Genomic DNA, 19,529 nt, shown 5'->3' with positions numbered 1-19,529 from the left:
TCCAGATCCCACTATAACAGATAACACCTACTCTGATGTTCTATTTAAACTACAAAAGACTCTCAACAACAAGTAATGCGCCACAGTAGACATAAAATGCACATTAAAGCCTGAGTAACCACGACCATATTACTTCTAACAATAACATTTGATTAATATATGACACCAATCTAAATGCAACCTAAGACATGCAGAATGAACCTTACTAATGAAAAAAATAATTATTTTCTGCCTCAACGAGCAAATGTTAGCCTCACCTTGTTACACTCAGACAAGGTGCCAAACTCTATATATTTCATACTAAGTGATATGTTAACTGTCTCAACAGCCCAGTTATACTTATGGCCACTGTACACATATTAATGTGCTTATCTGTATGCATGTAAAATCGGCTAATGGCACTAGCTTAGAAAAAAATTACCAATAATGGTTTATCTGCTGGCAATTCATAAATCTTTAATATTAACTTTAAAGACAAATATTTAATAGAAATTACAAACTCATACACAATGTACAACATTTGCTACCATGACATCTGCCCACCTGATACCTAAGTTTAAATGTACTGTAGGGAGAGTTGGTCTTGTCCGTTACGGGAGATGGACATCTGAAGCAGAGCTCCATTAGCAGCGGCTTTATTTTTTCTCTTATTTTTTATTATCCGTAGTTATCCTGTATTTACCCAACCTGAGGAGTTTCTACTACAGTATATAAACATGAGTAACAAGAAAGGGGGTCAGAAAGAAATGGAAAGGAAACTTAAAGCTACACCCAAGTCTAGACAGACATCAAGCCCAAGTGCAAGGTACAGCCTTTCAGAGACTGACCTGGAACAGGCAGACGAAAGCACAGACTTCCCAGGACCCCGCTCCACTGCATCATTTCCAGTCGAGAGCGAAAATAGGAGCGAAGGAGCAAGTGATGCAGGTCACGGTAGCTCGCCGATTCCAGAAGATCACTTGAAACTAGAAATGGCCTTGCAATCCGTGCTTTCATCTACTCCTCACAAGCCAGAAGCATCGGCTGTAACTGCGGTTGCCACTTCATCCGCGGAGCATGAAAGCCGAAACTATTTGTCCAAACTGAAGGAAATGATCGCAACATTGGCCACGGCCATAAGTGAGCTTAAAAAAGACATTCAGAAAAATATGAAGAAAGAAATAAACGGTTTGCTCAAGACAAACGAGAAGCTCCAAAATGAGACAAATGAGAAGCTGCAGGTGGAGCTGCAAGAGCTGTAGCAGGACAATAAAGACTTGGAAAAACGTATATATACAGTGATCCCTTGCTGTATCGCGCTTTGACTTTCGCGGTTTTGCTCTATCGCGGATTTTATATGTAAGCATATGTAAATGTATATTGCGGATTTTTCGCTGATTCGCGGATTTCTGCGGACAATGGGTCTTTTAATTTATGGTACATGCTTCCTCCGTTTGTTTGCCCAGTTGATTTCATACAAGGGACGCTATTGGCGGATGGCTTAGAAGCTACCCAATCAGAGCACCTATTACATATTAACTAAAACTCCTCAATGCTATAAGATATGCCTCCTGCGCGGTGCTCGATTGTTTGCTTGTCTCTGCCTCTCTCTCACCCTCTCTGACATTCTCTGCGCCTGAGGGGTGTGAGCGGAGGGGACGCTGTGAGCAGAGGTGCTGTTTGCTTAGAAGATTGATTTTTCATTGGACAGAAGCTCCTGTAAAAATGCTGAAAGGCTACCTTCGCATTGATCCCTTCATTGCCGCTGCTTTATCGCGGTGCTTGCATACTTAAAAGCGCAACAGCCCTATTGATTTTTCATTGTTTACTTTACTCTCTCTCTGACATTCTCCGCTCCTTACGCGCACTTTGAAGAGGAAGATATGTTTGCATTCTTTTAATTGTGAGAAAGAACTGTCATCTCTGTCTTGTCATGGAGCACAGTTTAAACTTTTGACTAAAGGGTGTTATTTCATGTCTAGAGGGCTCTAATAATGTTAAAAAACGTATTTAGAAGGTCGTAAACAGGTTTTCTATGCTCTAACTGCGAAAATATTAGATTTATAAATAAAGAATCCTACTTCGTGGAAATTCATTTATCTGTCTGGAGCGGATTAACCGCGATAAACAAGGGTTTACTGTATAACTGTGCGGAGAATATTTATAAACAGTGTGGGAGAGTTTCTAAGGGCTTAAAATATATAAAAATAATCATACAAACATATGGTTTCTACTTCGCGGATTTTCACCTATCGCGGGGGGTTCTGGAACGCAACCCCCGCGATCGAGGAGGGATTACTGTAATCCTTTTGATGCAACCTTTAAAGGTATGCTGGGAAAAATTGCGAAACACATTCAGGAAAATGCGTATAAACTGACAGAACTTGCCGATCAGCTGGAAGATGTTAAGCAAACATTCACGACTCGAATTGAAACAGCGGAACATTCGGCATCTACCACCGATGGAAAATCTGTATCTGTGAATTCCGAATGCAAAAAACTTTGTGACAGACTCGTGGCTCTGGAAGATGAATGCAGAAGGAATAATATTAGAATCGAAGGTCTACCTGAGAGTCGTGAAAGTCCAAACCCAGTGAAACTCGTAGCTGAACTATTCTCAAAAATAACTGGAGAGGACTTTAAATCAGATACCAAGATAGTGGCAGCTTATCGCATACGTGGATCAAATACCTCTAAGGCCAGAGTTATACTTCACACAACGCAACGCATGCTGCAGCGAATGCTCCTGCTACGCAAGCATTGTAGTGTTTATACTTGTGCGCGTACTTTACGTAAATCTGGAGGAATCCACCAGGTGGCAGTGTGAGATATTATCACGGTGAGAACATGTTCGGCTTCTCTGTGTTGTGAACTGCCTAGAACACCTATTAAATTCCGATGACACCTTACCGCAATATCTCTGAAAAGGATGTTTATTGATTAAATGCATCAATCCAGGGATGTGTCCATTCCAGCAAACATTGGGTACGAGTGAGAAAAAATCCCTGGACGAGGCCTCAGCTCATCGCAAGGTGAATACAAGCACACACATACACTAGCGTCATTTTAGCGACAGCAAATCTCCAAATCTGCATATCTTTGGAAGGACTTGTGGAACAAGCACAGTGTGGAATACAAGCAGGAAATACCAGCACCATAAATCCCTGCGAGACAGCAGTGCTACTGCTCCGCCACCGTGTCATGCCCATGTGTGTAATTATTAACAGTATTCATTATTTAAATGAAATTATATGTAAAATGTAACATACACACTTTAATGCATTTAATCATGAAAGTGACATCAAGTATAAATCGAAGGATTCTAAATGTGCAGAGAGTTGGAATATCATACATTTAATTTGTTCTGTGTGGTAATCTATTGCTGCTTGCTGCTGCTGTCAGGTCCAAGAAGCTTGTAGTGATTAAAAACTGGGATGACATTTACAATGGTCTGCTTTAATGATAAAGTAAACTACGAGGTTAAAGTGGACATTTTCAGATTAAAGGCGAAATTTACACTTTAATCACAAAATACACGGTTTTAATCACAAAATACACGTTTTCACCGTGTCCTTTATTTTTTTTCCTGAGTGGCTCAAATACAGCGATATACATTATGTTGCTGTTGTGAACTTGCAGAAAAAAAATAGACAGCACAAAAGATGGTATGTGAGACTTTTAAAATGTATCGTGTCATTACGATCGGGAATATGCGACGCTTGAATATAAAAGCACCACAAATGCATCTGTATGTCGGCATTTTGCTTCACCACATTGAACCATTCATCAAACAGCGAAGCGCGCACACCAATCCCCGTAGGATCTACATTGAGGCATTCTGTCACAGGTAGATAGTAAACAGAGCCTCTGACGTCACATTCCGACTTTTAGCCCCCGACTTTTTGCTGGTACAGCAACTTGCGCACGCGTCGCGTTAATTTCTGAGGACCTGCTCAGAGGACGCGTGAAATGAACGTTTGGACGTGGCAGCCATGATACGGGCACGTACGCGTTCAGAGCGTGAAGTATAAACTGGCCCTTAACCTAGAACTATAATTGTCTGCTTCGAGAAATTACAATTTAAGCTTAAATTAAGTAAAATTAAATTATGTTTGAAAATAACCACATTCATATTTTCCCTGATTTCTCACCCTCAAACGCTGCAAAACGTGCAGCTTTTTACAACATTAAACAGCGGTTATGGAAAGCCGATATCAGATACAGCCTCTTGTATCCTGCCAAACTGAAGGTGGATATTCAAGACAAATACTACATCTTCTCCAGCAAGGAGGAAGAAGAAAAGGAATTAAGAAAGCTGATCCCGACACTTTTTTGAAATAGGATAGTGGGTCGCATCCTGTCATGACATTGCAAGAAGATATTACCTGCTGTCTGATCTGCTTGCAACGACACGAGTACCATAATTATACAACCTTTTCTCTTCTCTGACGCTTTTTGTTTATGTTTTAATTACAATTATAGGTGTATGTGTGAAAGAAATTAAAATAGTTTTTTTTTTATATTACTATGTTTATCCAGGACCACTTTTTAACACCATTCCCTGTGTTTACTGTCTTAATATTTGAAGACTGTTGAAGATTCTATTTTATGCTTATAGAATTTACACTTTATCGGCAATAGATTTCACTATTTTTTAATCCACAAACGCCGCTGCTGCTGGGGGGCTTATTTTGTTTGGGACGTGCTCTGTCTCTAGGTATGTCAGAGGACAAGGACTTTGTGAAATGGGGTCCAGCCTAACGTGGAGAGGCAAAATGGGGGGGTGGGGAGATAAGGGGGGAGAGAAAGAGAGCAAGCTGTATCTAATCTATCCTTTAAATCCTTATAATTATAACTACCAATGTAACAATAGGCTGCATGGCAATAACTCATGGGAAAATTTGAAACTAACATTAAAGCTGTCTCACTTCCAGTTAAGAATACAAAATGACAAAAAATTCAGAATCAATGTCTCCATGATAGGACAGTTAACTTTGTGAGCTAGTAGAATGTTAAGGGCCTGAATCACGAATTAAATAGAAAGAAAGTATTCTCTCACCTAACAGGCTTAAACGCTAAAATAGTATTTTTACAGGAGACCCATTTACTAAGCAATGATCAGTTCTGGCTGCAAAAAGACTGGACTGGCCAAATGTTCCATTCCAGCTTTACAAAGAAAACTAGAGGTGTGAGAATTCTCATACATAGAACAGTATAGATGTAGTATCTGATCCTGAAAGGAGATATGTGATTGGCAGTTTATTTAACTGTAAAGTGATTCTGATAAATGTTTATGCATCCAATGTCGATGATAGGGAATTCAAGCATAATGTATTTGCATCCATTGCCAATGTGAACACTCATAAAATTATAACGGCTGGGGACTTTAATTGTGTTTTAAATCCACTCTTATATAGGTCTCCTGTCACAGGGGGAATGACATCTTACACTGCAAAGACAATTACACAGTTTTTAACTGACCACAACCTATCAGACCCCTGGAGGTTTCTAAACCAAAACTGAAGAACATATTCCTTCTGCTTACCAGTGCATCATTGCTACCCAAGAATTGATTATTTCTTTATAGATAATAATTTCTTGGCTGCGATTAAATCATGCAAGTACAATACTATTGTTATTTCCGACCATGTCCCTCTGATCTTGCAGGTAAAATCATTATGCCCCACACACTCATCATGCAGATGGTGTCTTAACCCACTTCTGTTAGCAGACGAAAACTGTACAGAATTTATATCCAAACAAATCCGTTTCTGGCTAGAGACAAATACATCCTCAGAGGTCTCTGCAGGAATTCTCTGGTAAACTCTAAAGGCCTTCTTAAGAGGACAGATTATTTCATATCTTTCCAACAGAAATAAATCAGAAACCAAAAAGGTATCAGAGCTAACCAGTGAAATTGCTAGAATAGATGAAGAACATGCCAGGTGTCCAAGTGAGGCTCTTCATAGGAAAAGGCAGGCTCTGCATTCAGAGCTCAACCTCTTAACAACCAAAGAAACTGAACAACTCATTTTTAAATCAAGACATTATTACTATGAACACGGGGAGAAAGCTAATAAGCTCTTAGCTCAACAAATCCACAAGCAAGAAGTTCACAATGCAATCCCAGCAATCACCAACATCAACTGAGATAAAATCATTGACCGTAAAAATATAATGCACACATTCTACTGAGTTTAAAGAAGAATAATCGAATGCATTTCTGGATACATTACAGATACCACAAATAGATACTTTTAGTGCACAGGAACTGGATAAACCTCTGGCGCTATTAGAATTATTAGATGCTATAAAGTCATTTCAAAGCAGGAAAGCAGCAGGCCCTGATGGCTACCCTCTAGAATTTTATAAGAAATTCTCCGCTCAGCTAGCTTCCCTCTTATTAGCAAAATTTATAGAAGCTAGAGACAATCAAATTCTACCTCAAACTTTTCGACAAGCATTAATCACCGTCTTTCCTGAACAAAATAAGGTCTTATTGCAATGTGCTTTATACAGACCAATTTCACTTCTGAATAATGATGTTAAGATACTCTCCAAAGTCCTAGCTAGAAGGATGGAGAAAGTGCTGCCTTCGGTAATATCACAAGATCAAACTGGATTTATTAAAGGCCGAGACTTATCTTTCAATCTTCGACGCCTGTTTAATGTAATATATTCACCAGCAAAGTCAAACACCCGAGAGATGATATTATCATTGGATGCAGAAAAAGCATTTGACATGATTGAATGGAAATACCTTTTCCCTACATTAGAGAAATGTGGGTTGGCCTGAACATTTGTGCATGGATCAAACTACTGTATACCAATCCAGAATCTTCAGTTTGTATTAACAACATTTGTTCAGATTATTTTTAAACTAGAACGTGGTATCAGACAAGGATGCCCCTTGTCACAACTGCTATTTGCAATCTCCATCGAACCACTGGCAGTTCACTGTTGAAATGCTTGTCAGATAAAGGGGATTATCAGAGAAGGACTTGAACAGAAAATTTCTCTATATGCAGATGATATGGTATTGTATATATCAGACCCACAAAATACTGTGCCTGCAAGTCTTACAGAAGACCGCACTTACAGAATTTCAAAAGATCTCTGGTCTTAGAATTAATTTGAATAAAGGTGTGCTCTTTCCAGTGAATTCTGAAGCATACAATATTAGATTGGACACCTTCCCTTTTATCATTGCAGATCAGTTTAAATACCTTGGGGTAAATATCACAAGTAATCATAAAGCTCTTTATCAACAAAATTTACACCATGTCTATGGAAAAAATAAAGCAAGACTTGCATAGATGGTCAACCCTTCATCTGGACGAATTAATGTTGTTATCCTTCCTAAGCTTCTCTTTTTATTTCAAAACATTCCAATATACATCAATACTGTGATCCCTCACTATATTGCACTTCGACTTTCGCGGCTTCACTCCATCGCGGATTTTATATGTAAGCATAACTAAATATATATCACGGATTTTTCACTGGTTTGCAGATTTCTGTGGACAATGGGTCTTTTAATTTATGGTACATGCTTCCTTAGCTGGTTTGCCCAGTTGATTTCATTCAATGGACGCTATTGGCAGATGGCTGAGAAGCTACCCAATCAGAGCACGTATTATGTATTAAATAAAACTCCTCAATGATAAACGATATGCTTCAAGTAGTGCTGGGCGATATGGAAAAATCATATATCACAATATGGATTATTTTATATCACAATAACGATATATATCACAATATACTGCCCACAATAAAGTACGTTTTCAGTTATTCTCTGAAAAGTTTGACAAAAATATCATTGCATACTTTTTTTTGCAACTTTATTTAGAAGTGACATTTAACTGAACTGTCACAAATGAGAAAAATACATTTTAGTTTAGCAATATAAATGTATCAACTGACAACAGATGTGGTGGAGGTAGAGCTACAGTAGCCTTCACATTTTTTTTATCCACATCATAGTTATTTAAATAGTATTATCAAAATGAACTTTATTTTGAAAAAAAAAAAATTAAAGTGCACAACCATTTCAAATTTCTGAGCAGAAAAGCACTCAATTATAAAAAATAAACACAAAACATTTTTCAACCTTGTAGTGCAAAGTTTGCAAACCAAAATAAAGTATCAAAAGTAAATATCAGAGTTGAACATAGCACTGTTTAAGGCATTAGCCATGAATAAAAGTGCAAACATAAAAGGCTACTTTGTAAAAGTAGAAAAAATGTCTCTGTCAAATTTATAGATAGATAAATACTTTATTAGGGGGTCTTTCTCGGAATTACTACAGTAAAAATGACAGAACAGTAAACTAAAAGTACCTCATACAAATTACTGCACGAGTAACGCACCTTGGGCTATCATGGCTCCCGTGTGGTCATCTGGAAAGTACGCAGTCTGTAAACAGCGAGCACAGAGGATCCAGTCTTTGCTGATGTAATGGATGGTTACGCTCATGTAAGGCTGCGTAGCTCTGCTCGTCTACAGGTCAGTTGTCAAGGCATAATGGACCACACTGCGAACATCCTTCTCTACTTGGGCCCGGCATGCGTTACATAAGCGAGGCAACTCGACTTTACTGAAGTGCTTACGACTGGGCATAACGTACCTCGGGTCAAAGACTTTGAAGAGGTCTCGGAAGCTACCCTTCTCAACTGCATACATGGGGGTCATGCCTTTACAAATGTAATGCAAGATGGCACATGTGATTTCTTTATGGCGCTGGGACGTTTTTTCATACGGTGTGCTTTTTATGAAAGACTCTTTCATTTTAGGCTGGCTATATTTTTTCTCGCCACTTGCCCGGGCTGTTTCACAACTTTCTTTACGTCGCATTTCTTTGATTCTCCCGTATTCTTTTTCGTGGACCTTCTTCAAGTGGTAAAAGAGGTTTGTTGTGTTAGCGTCGGGCGCGGAAACAGTCTTTTGGCAGAGTCTGCACATGACTGTCTTCTGCTCCGTGTCAGAGCTCTTGAAGCCAAAATGCAACCAAATCACTGACGTACCCCCACGTTTCAAAGTACTTCTTGGGCTGCTGCCTGCATAGCAGTTTCAGTTTGTTGCGATTCCGGGCATTCATCTTTAACCTCTTGCGTCTCCATCTTTAAGCACTCACGAGTTAACTAGCGTAAAGCATGTCGCAACAACGTAAAGCGTCTTGTCACAAAACCACAAGACGGAGTTTCTTTGCGAAAAAGTTCATTTTTATTCTTGATTATCACTTATATACGTAAAGGGTAGAGTACGCATTGCATAGCGACAAGACATTATCATACATTTGTCATAGCCTATTTAATGCAATATTTTCTTTAGTAATTGATAAAATTAGGTTAGAAACGATAGAAGAGAAATAGGACGATAGACACTTTTCTATCGTCCCCACAATACATATCGTCATATCGCCCAGTACTAGCTTCAAGTGCGGTGCTTCACATACTTAAAACCTCTAACAGCACCTATTGATTTTTGATGGTTTGTTTCTCTCTCTCTCTCTCTCTCTTTGACATTCTCTGCTCCTGACAGAGAGGGTGTGAGCAGAGGGGCTGTTCGCACGCTGGCCTAGAGGATACGGACGCTCCTCTAAAAAAATGCTGAAAGACTACCTTCACATTGCTCCGTTCCCTGCGGCTGCTTTGTCGGGTGGTGCTTCACATACTTAAAAGCACCTATTGATTTTTGATTGTTTGCTTTTCTCTCTCTGTCTTCTCTCTGACATTCTCTACTCCTGATGCGCACTCCTTTGAAGAGGAAGATATGTATGCATTCTTTTAATTGTGAGACGGAACTGTCATCTCTGTCGTGTCATGGAGCACAGTTTAAACTTTTGAAGAAGAGACAAATGTTTGTTTGCAGTGTTTTAAAGTCTCTGCCTCTACAACCTCCTGTGTTTCTCTGCAAATCTGTGACACAATTGTGACAATATAAAAATAACAATATAAATGTATGGTTTTTACTTCGCAGATTTTCAACTTTCGCGGGGGGTTCTGGAACACAACCCCCGCGATCGAGGAGGGATCACCGTAAATCATTTTTTAAGCAAATAGATTCAACCATAACCTCATTTATTTGGAACTCAAAACATTCACATATCCAAAGAGTGACCCTACAAAGACCTAAGTCAGAAGGTGGCATGGCTCTACCTAACTATCAGTTTTATTACTGGGCAGCAAACATACAAGCTATAAAAACCTGGACACAAATAGATTAACATACACAGGCTTGGTCCACAATAGAAATAAAATCCTGCAGTACTTCTTTATATTCCCTACTTTGTGCCCCAATAAATGCAAGTTATCGCCAATATACTATCCTTCACTCACACAGAATATGGAACCAATGTAGAAAGCACTTTAAGATGGAGAATCTTTTATCTGTGGCACCTCTGCAAGAGAACCACTTTTTTCAACCCTCACAAACATATGCAGTTTTTAATATCTGGAAAACATCTGGGATTAAATTGCTTAGAGATCTTTATATAGACAGCATGTTTGCATCCTATGAACAATTACATTCCAAATTTAACTTTTCAGCAACACATTTCTTTCACTGTCTTCAAATTAGAAACTTTGTTAAACAGAACCTGCCCGATTTTTCTCATCTCGCACCTTCCTCTATGCTGGAAAAAATATTGTTCAGTTTCGAGGACTCAAAATTATTTTACAGTCCCTCCCTTTCAAAGTTCCAAGAGGACAATGGGGAAAAGAACTCTCACTCAACATATCAGAAAAGGAGTGGAAGGTAGCAATGCAGAGAATTCATTAGAGCTTCATATGCACAAAGCATACAATTATTCAACTCAAAATTATATATCGAGTGCATCTGTCTCACTTAAAACTGTCCAAAATGTTTCCAGGGCAAGATCCAACCTGTGAACGCTGCAATCAAGTCCCAGCCTCACTGGGTTACATGTTTTGGGCCTGCACCAAATTAACATCATTCTGGACAAAGATTTTTAAGTGCCTTTCAGACAGCCTCGGTGTCACAATCCCTCCTAACCCATTAACAGCTGTGTTTGGTGTTCTTCCAGATGGGCTTAAAGTGGAGAAGGACAAACAACCTGTGATTGCCTTCATTACACTATTGGCATGGAGACTTATTTTGCTAAACTGGAAGAATCCTAACTCTCCTCTTTTAAGTCAGAGGGTAACTGATGTTTTATACTATTTGAAATTGGAAAAAAATCTAATTATCAGTTAGAGGATCTGTGCAGAACTTTTTTCAAAACCTGGCAGGATCTAATGAACAATATTTTAGAATAAGCTCTTAAAGCACTGAGGAAGTAGATTCTCTTCCCATTTCTTTTTCTTCTCCATTTATCTTTACCCGCCTATTAAACTCATCACCTTATGTATTTTTAAAAGCTTTAAGTTTTACTCCGTTGGTCATGCTCTCTTTCTCGGGGGGGATGTGGGGTTTGATTTGTTTTCAATCCTATTTTTTGTAAAAATTGATCTATTTGTATGGAATGATTACAATAAAATCAATAAAATTAAAAAAAAAGAATGCACATTGGAAAAAGCTGGACTAGCATCAGTGGAGTGGCATTATAAACTATGCTTAGCAACATTTATGCCTTAATTTAATTAAAGAAGAAAGTGAAAACATAACACTATTAAATGTACTGTGGGCATAATATAATGTAAGATCAAGATGTATTGCACCATTGAGAGAAGGTCAAAGCATTGGAGAGCCTTCCTTACAATAAAAGAGATGTACCCAGTTTATGCAGGTTGTATGACATTCAGTGTAGACTGGGTGTGATAACAAGCATTCTGGAGTATTCAGTGTCCCAGCACCAATTTCACAAAGTATTTCATAACAAGACTGAATCCTACTTGAATGTATTCATTAAGACGGTCAACTTTTGTCTTCTTTGGTTCAGGGATAATTGTTGTGTTTTTGAAGCAGACATGATCTTTAGCCACCTTCATTAAGACATTATGTCCCCTGAAATTTCATCCTGATGAGATGCTATACTGACAATGATGCATTTAAAATCCTCTGAGTTATACAGTGCCGAGAGGACCTGCATGGCAGGAACTTGGTTTTAGTTTATAACCTATTTGCATTGGTGCACCTTCTCATAATTTATGTGAATCACTAATATTGCTTCATACAGTTTCAAGCTTATCCACTTAATGATGTTTAACATCTTTCCCGAGCAAGTACCTGCATTTCTTGTATACTTCCATAGAGTAACATTATCCTGAAATACATTACTGAGAGGCTTCAGTATTCCTGGATGTCACAGATGATCTGTGATTTCGTATGGAAGAAAAAATTTTCTCTGTTATGCAAATAAAAATCTGCATATACATTTTGATGAACTTGAATACTCCATGTGCGCATACATCTAGATCTAATGAGTAATATTTAAAAATAAAACAGTTTACAAAATCAAAACATTCCCGTGACACTTTACTTCAGCACTGAACCAATTTTTCCCCATTTTTTCCTATTCCAGTTTACAATAATATGGAGTAAAAGATGATTATTAACCTCTCTCCATGAGTAATTTTTCCATTACTTGATCGTGGGTGTTGAAGAATAATGATTACTTATGATGCAGGTTTTCTGTAATGTTTTATTTGCATGAGCTTCACAAAGATAAATTCCAAGCACTGTTTTGTAAGTATTGAAAAGAGGACATCTTACCCTTTGACAGTGCTCTCAACATGTCAAAGATGTGTACAATCTAAAAACAGCTCTGGGTGTAAAAAGACAGAATTACTGTAAGAAATATGAAACCTCACATCCTGTAAATCTGCATTAACTAACAACATCTGTTATAGGTGTTTACATTTAGTAGCACGTATTTTGCCTTCTAAGAAAATCAGTGGACCCAAATCAGGCCAAGAAAATGCTCCCAGTCCCTACACCATCAAAGAATCACTAAAACATTGTACTATGGGACTATTTGTACCAGTAGACTTATTAGGTATACAGAGTCATTTGCTTGGCAGTCTAATGCATGAATGTTTCATACCACCTTAACTGAAAAATTGTCTTTTTTGTAACAATCTAAATATTCCCAATAGACCTGGCGTCCCTTTAGTATGGTCATTCTTCTTCCTTTCACTAGATGCAGTATGGGATAAATGACCTACTTCATGACTGTAGTATTCCTCTCTATGAAGTTCATAGTGGATCATTTACATGGAAACTTCCTGGTCTCACATTTGATTAATATTAGCAGCAAAATAATCCAAAGCCACTTGACTTTTTCTTTCCTGGTATTTTGAGTATATGTCCAGACATTATTTGTCACATTTTTACACAATCTAAGACTTAATTTTACTATTTAAGGAAAAATTTACTAAAAAAAAAAATAGTGTTTTTTAACATGCGGTCTACAGAAAAGCTAGCAAAGTGATTTTTACTAAACAGAATTGATAACCATGGCACTTTACTGTCATGTTGTTCAAAATCGTTTACTACTCTACAGTTAAATCAATACACTGCATCAAAGATTACAACTAGTAAGGATGGCAATATAAAGTACATTCAGCTCTTAAATCTGTGTACTTTGACTTCAAGTTAACTTTAAAACCAATTTGAAAATCCTCCCTCACATATACAAAATTGTGAAAGACACTGGCCTCTTTTACTTTCTGCATATTAATTTTGAATAGGTGAATAAGATCTGCACAAATATCTCCAGACTGATAACAGTTAAAAAGTACAAATGAAAAATATCATAATTTCCATTATTTCTTTAAATGCTAAGTGACACCAAATCAAACTAAATTATCAAGGACTACAGAAAGTGTTTTAAAGCCTAAGACAACTACCCATCATGTTTTTAAAGAAACACTGCATATATTGTTTCTTAATTTTGGGCTATATATTATCTAATATCCTCAATGAATTGCTTTCTAACTAAGTTGCAGTGACTATGACTACTATATGCTATTAATCAAAAGAACAATTCTTTCAAATATTAATATACTAGTTTAGGGCTTGCCATATGACAATGAAGGAAAACAAAGGTGGAAAGAGAAGACATTATGAACTTACTTCATTATTAATTTTTAACATATTCATTCTTCATAATTTCAGGGATAAAAATTGCTCCATCACTTGTTAAATTGGCCCAGTGATTTAGTCTGATTGATGGCAACTGCTGTCTGCTGGAATTTTAATGGTCAAGAGTGCTCTGCAGTTTTAGAATCCATACAAAACCAGCAGCATACTGATTTTCCTTTCCAATTCTATGCGCACTTGTAAAGCTTAAAAAATGAGTTTAATCATGCTGTTTTAAAGATGAATGGTCACTTGTTGATATGAATACAAATTAAAGAAGCAACTTGTGTCTACAATACCTCTGTTGATATGTACCCCAATGTTTAACTTAGCTAAAAGCAGCAGAACGATGCACTGGCATATCCCCTCTCATAAGAACAGGGAAGCTTTCCTATGCCCCAAGCCATACATAGTGGGGACCCAACAAGCAAGGACAACAGTCACTGTTAGGTATTCTGCCCTCTCTGTGGGCACACACTGCATTACTAACTGATACTGCATTCTTACAGTATATATGCAATAGACTATTAGTGTAAAATGGTAGCTAGTCACAAAAGAGTATAAATTAGAATTTTAAAAGGCTAAGCACAGAACTCATACATTTTAAAATTTAAGTGATTTGCAAACATCTTACAGAGTTCTGTTTGTATAAAATAATTCAAAAACTCATCAAGAATCAATTCCTCCTTACCCGATGCTTTTCTTTGACTTTTCTTCTGTATTCTTCTTTATCAAACTTGTCCTCCTCAATCAACCTCTCCCTTGCTTTTTCCATATTTATACCAGGGGTGGCATCATCATCTTCTTCATCGTTTACAACTGATTTTTGAGTTGGGGGCCATTGCTGTACCATCTATAATTAGGAAAAAAAAGACTCAAATAAGAAAACAGTTTTCTTCATGTGAGGATAAAATTAAGGTCACTTAGGGACAAGAAGCAATTTACAATTCCTTATGCAACTTTACAAAAGTACTTTTCAGCAAGTCCATCACATGCAAAATGATAAATAAATAAGAAAGTGACAATCCTTCCTGAATCTCTTTTTGAATGCAATTGATCCAGTTCAGGTTTGTGGAGGGTTAGACCATAATGTGTCAATTTTGGGAAAAAACAAATTGTAAGACGTGTCAGTCCATCACTGGATACACATTTCCTCACACAACCATGCTCACTTACTCTGGGCAAATTTAGTGTTACTAATTATCTTAGCATACATGAGTTTAGGATGTGGAAATAAAACCCACACAAACATGGGGAGAAGGTGTAAACTCCACACTGGCAGTAGTTTTGCAGGGCTAGACGTGATTCTAAAACAAGAATACACATCTGGAGACAGCTCATTTATATATATATATATATATATAAATACATATATATACAGCTCAAGTTTGTAGTAAATAGCGGCAAAATCCACTGCTGCAAAGGCTACTTCCTACAACACCCATCTCTAATTTCTCCACTCCATGAACTTTAAACTGCCCGAGTTTCAGGAAGAGAGTGAAAGCAAATGAATAAAACACTTGAAGCTGACAGAAAATAAAAAGTTAAAATTGCTGTTATCCATTCAGGATCATAATAGCACAAGGTAACTGTCTTTAATGATTAATTTGTACATTGTGACAAGTACAACGATAGACTAGACAGATATCCACTCACGTAGACCACTGCAGGTACTTGTGTTTGAGAAGTGCTTCTGTCTGCTACAATGTCTTTCTGCCATTTTGACTACTGAATCACTATATGGCATAACAACAGCAAACAGAGTTCAGATAAGAATTGCAGTCTATGTATATACCCAGAATTAAAATGCTGCGGCTATATCCTTGCATGGCGTGTTTAACTGATTTAACTTTGTTCAATTACATGTGCAGTCAGAAGGTAGATGATGTGTAGCCTTCATACATCCAACTGCTGCTGTTAGGCACATTTACTAATTTGGGTGTTTTGATATCATCATCTCCTGTAGCTCTTCGTTACCAACTCTCTTAATGGCAATCATTTTCAGCTCCTTTTGATGAGGTATGACACATCGTTTACTTTGCATGCATATCCTGCAACTGATATTTTCACAAACTTGAGTTCCAGTTCTTTTAATCATACAGCACTTCCTACACTATCATCGTAACTGAACAAGAGAGAGCACACACAGCACAACTTATCATTCACTTTTACCGCTACTCCAATGAAGTCTTTGAATGTCATCTTATGTTACAGAAAAGTCATTCCCATTCAGTAGGTTATGTTCATTTTTAACAAGTGCAATGTGCTTTCTGCAAACGTAACAAACATGTATATATTTAATAAAGGTCTTAATAGGCGACTTTTCAACTGTAGACAGTTCCTCATAATTGAAAGCTTGCTCTCTGGTTTGCTTTGTGGTAGGTGTGACAACAAGCACATGCTCCAAATCTCATCCTCCTCCTCTCTGTTGGACCAGATTAGCAACAGTACCACTGCTCTTTGCAGCTCAATATCAATGCCCCGGTTTTTAGGGCTGTGTTCATGAGGCATTAGATTGGTTTGTGACACTCAGTGAAGTATCTAATTGTCCCCCACTGACTTTTAAACAACATTTATTAATGGACATCTCCAGACATATTTATAATAAGTTTGGAACAGTGAGACTACACAGTGATGAGGCTGGGATTTAAAACCAATTCCCTTCACCTGTGGGGTGGCAGCTCTAACCATTGCAACGCCATGCAGTTCATCAGGCAATATGCACAAAACTTTTCAAACAATGACATTTTTATTAGAAACCAAAAAAAGATGTAGAAATAATTGGGTATAGCTCAGTGTCATGAAGAACGTATTTGCCACCTTTGTAAATTTCTGTACATTTTTCACATTGAATGCTGTTATATTATGCTTGAAGATCAAAAGGTAAAACTATTCATTTAAAAAAAAGAATGCCAACAGAAGTAACAGTGCACAATTTAGGCATTTCATTATTTGATAAACAAAACAATGTGATAACCAATACCCGGTATGAAAATGTAATGCTTTGAATAATATTCAGTTTGTTACTTTGAATTGTAGACTAATTGTAATGCAAAATGCCTTGTGATGATGTGCTCTGTGAAGGATCTAACATCCTTTTATATAAAAGTGTTCGGGATTGTCCTTCCGTCCCGTGAGTGCTACGCAGGCGCGGAGTTTCACACACGCCCCGTGCATTTTGCAATGCACGATGGGATTTGTAGTTTCGTTTTTCCAGGTAAAAGATGATTTTCTACTCCAGGCTCTTACTATATAAAAGCGGTCGGAATTGTCCTTCCGTCCCATGAGTGGAAAGCGTAGCGGTATTCCGCTTATCACATGATGCAACATGATGTGAGCAGAGTTCTGGTGCTCCCATCGTTCCCTTGCTTTTGTGCGCGATGCGCTGGAAAAATAGACAAAATTATGTCTCTGGGAATAATTAATGTTAAAGGAGTACAAATGACTCACCGCATAGTAAATAACAGGGGGGTTCAAAAGGGCGACCTCAATATAGAATAAAAGTTTAAATTTCATCACAAAAATAACAGAAACTACGAGTATTGAAGTAATACCGCTCAAATACAATATAACCAAATTAATGAGTTTGTATAAAATATCAAATTGATCTACATATTGAATTGCCTTAAGAAGTGGTCAACTTAAAAGTCGGTCGCCTTAAAAGGCGGGTCAGCCTAGTAAGATTAATATTAACTGATGGTTTTCATTTTTAGTTTGTGGCTGGCATAACTCTTCCATAAGCATCATGCCTGTTACCTCCACAGTCTTTCCAATGTTGATTTTTCCAGACAGTTTCAGGGAAGGTGAAATCACTCACAATCACCATTTTACACTGTTATAGATATGTGCTATTTGATTAAATAAAAAACATTATGCCTTTAAATATGCTAAACTTTAGCAAACTAGATTCATTTTCTCTTTGGATTCCTTCCTTACTAACTTACCGGGTAACCCATATTAAATAATGCATTCTTCTGTACTGATTTGGTTGAATCTAACGAGGTTGCCAAATCTCCTCCTGGAGACAAATAAGGTTCTATTTATCCATTGCCATGACTTACCCTCATTTACTTTGTTTATGCTTTAAAGAAATATGCAAATTTACATTACATTCTATTGTTTTCACTGTGGCATTTGCCTTTAATTACAAAGTTATACAAAATCCCAATAAAACAAAACAATTTCAAAGACAACATGCAAACAACATATGAAATAATACATGTATGTCTTCAGTGAAAGCACCATTAGCCTACTATAAGAGAGTGTGGGTGTGAACAAGGAGATTGGCACTGTGTTGATTCCTGCCATTAGTCTGACTGCCACTCTCCACATGACATTTGGATTAAACAAGTTCAGTAAATGGATGTATGGAACAGAAGTTAGGTAAAATGTTGAAAATGATTATTACTTTATGAACAACATAGCTTTTGATGCTATAATAAATGCTGTCCCTATACAGATTACTTGTTATTTTATTTAAAGAAGAGTTTCACCTATTCTAGTCTGTGTCTGCCACTGCAATAGGGTTTATTTCAAAGCATCTTTATATTTAGTCTTTTAAGAAGTCAGTTTTGTCAATAGAACACATAAAAAAGAGATCTCTTTGGTTATCCCTACTGGCCTCCCAGGACACAAAGTCAAGTCCTCAATTAGCCAGTTGAGCCAAAGAAGAATTATTTTAGCTCAAATGATTAATCAGGCTTTTACTATCAGGGTGTCTTATATTTTCAAAAAGGCTCAATACACTTGACATTTTCCATACATTAAACAAAGACTATTAAAGTTCACTGCAAACTGGTAGTTGATGAGAAAGATGCTTTAAACAGAGAGTTTATCCATGTCAGCAACAACTGACACTTTAACTTATATGACAAATATTTTTACACAAACATATTGCATAAAGATGTAGTTAAACACTAGGCACTTTACAATTAAACAGAATTACGATTCAGACTATGTGATTATAAACAAAATCATAATCTATATTGATTTTTGACTTACATACATGATGCTTTTTTAACTGTTTGAATATTGTTATTTGTGTTGAAAAATAATACAATAAATTTAATTCTTCTTTCCTTTATTAACACAATACAATAATACAGGGTGGTCCAGATCTAATTATGCAGATCCAGATCGTCTAGATGACTTTGACTTATGCGGGGACGATTCCAGTTCAGCAGCAAGATGATTCTTCATGTCGTCAGTTCACACACTTCTTGATGGTCCGGGATTTTTTGGGTGATTTTCTATATAATAAACTTAATAAGTTATAGCGTAATGAAAATTGCATAATTCGATCTGGACCACCCTATAAATGAGTAGCGTAGTGGTTAAGGCTTTGGACTTCAAATCCGACTACTGACACTGTCTGACCATGAGCAAGTCACACTCCAATTAGAAAAAAAAAAGAGACACGGAATCAATTCCATCTTAAATGTTGTAAGTTGCCTTGGATAAAGGTATCAATCAAATAATAAATAATAAAGTAATACAGTAAATGGCAGGTG

At 37.1% G+C, this 19,529-nt stretch overlaps 1 protein-coding gene across 2 annotated transcripts in view; it reads right to left on the bottom strand.

Annotated features, from left to right (window-relative positions):
- ddx10 (DEAD (Asp-Glu-Ala-Asp) box polypeptide 10) overlaps nt 1-19,529 on the bottom strand; it is a 443,025-nt gene that overhangs the window by 184,491 nt on the left and 239,005 nt on the right. For both annotated transcript variants that reach the window (XM_039745618.1, XM_039745620.1), the window contains exon 15: nt 14,711-14,872. In XM_039745618.1, coding sequence (XP_039601552.1) covers nt 14,711-14,872 — 162 coding nt within the window. The remainder of the gene's footprint in view (nt 1-14,710; nt 14,873-19,529) is intronic.

This window comes from Polypterus senegalus, chromosome 2 (assembly GCF_016835505.1).
Source record: "Polypterus senegalus isolate Bchr_013 chromosome 2, ASM1683550v1, whole genome shotgun sequence".
In the NCBI taxonomy this organism is placed as follows: domain Eukaryota; kingdom Metazoa; phylum Chordata; class Cladistia; order Polypteriformes; family Polypteridae; genus Polypterus; species Polypterus senegalus.
This window is presented reverse-complemented; position numbering and strand designations above follow the sequence as displayed.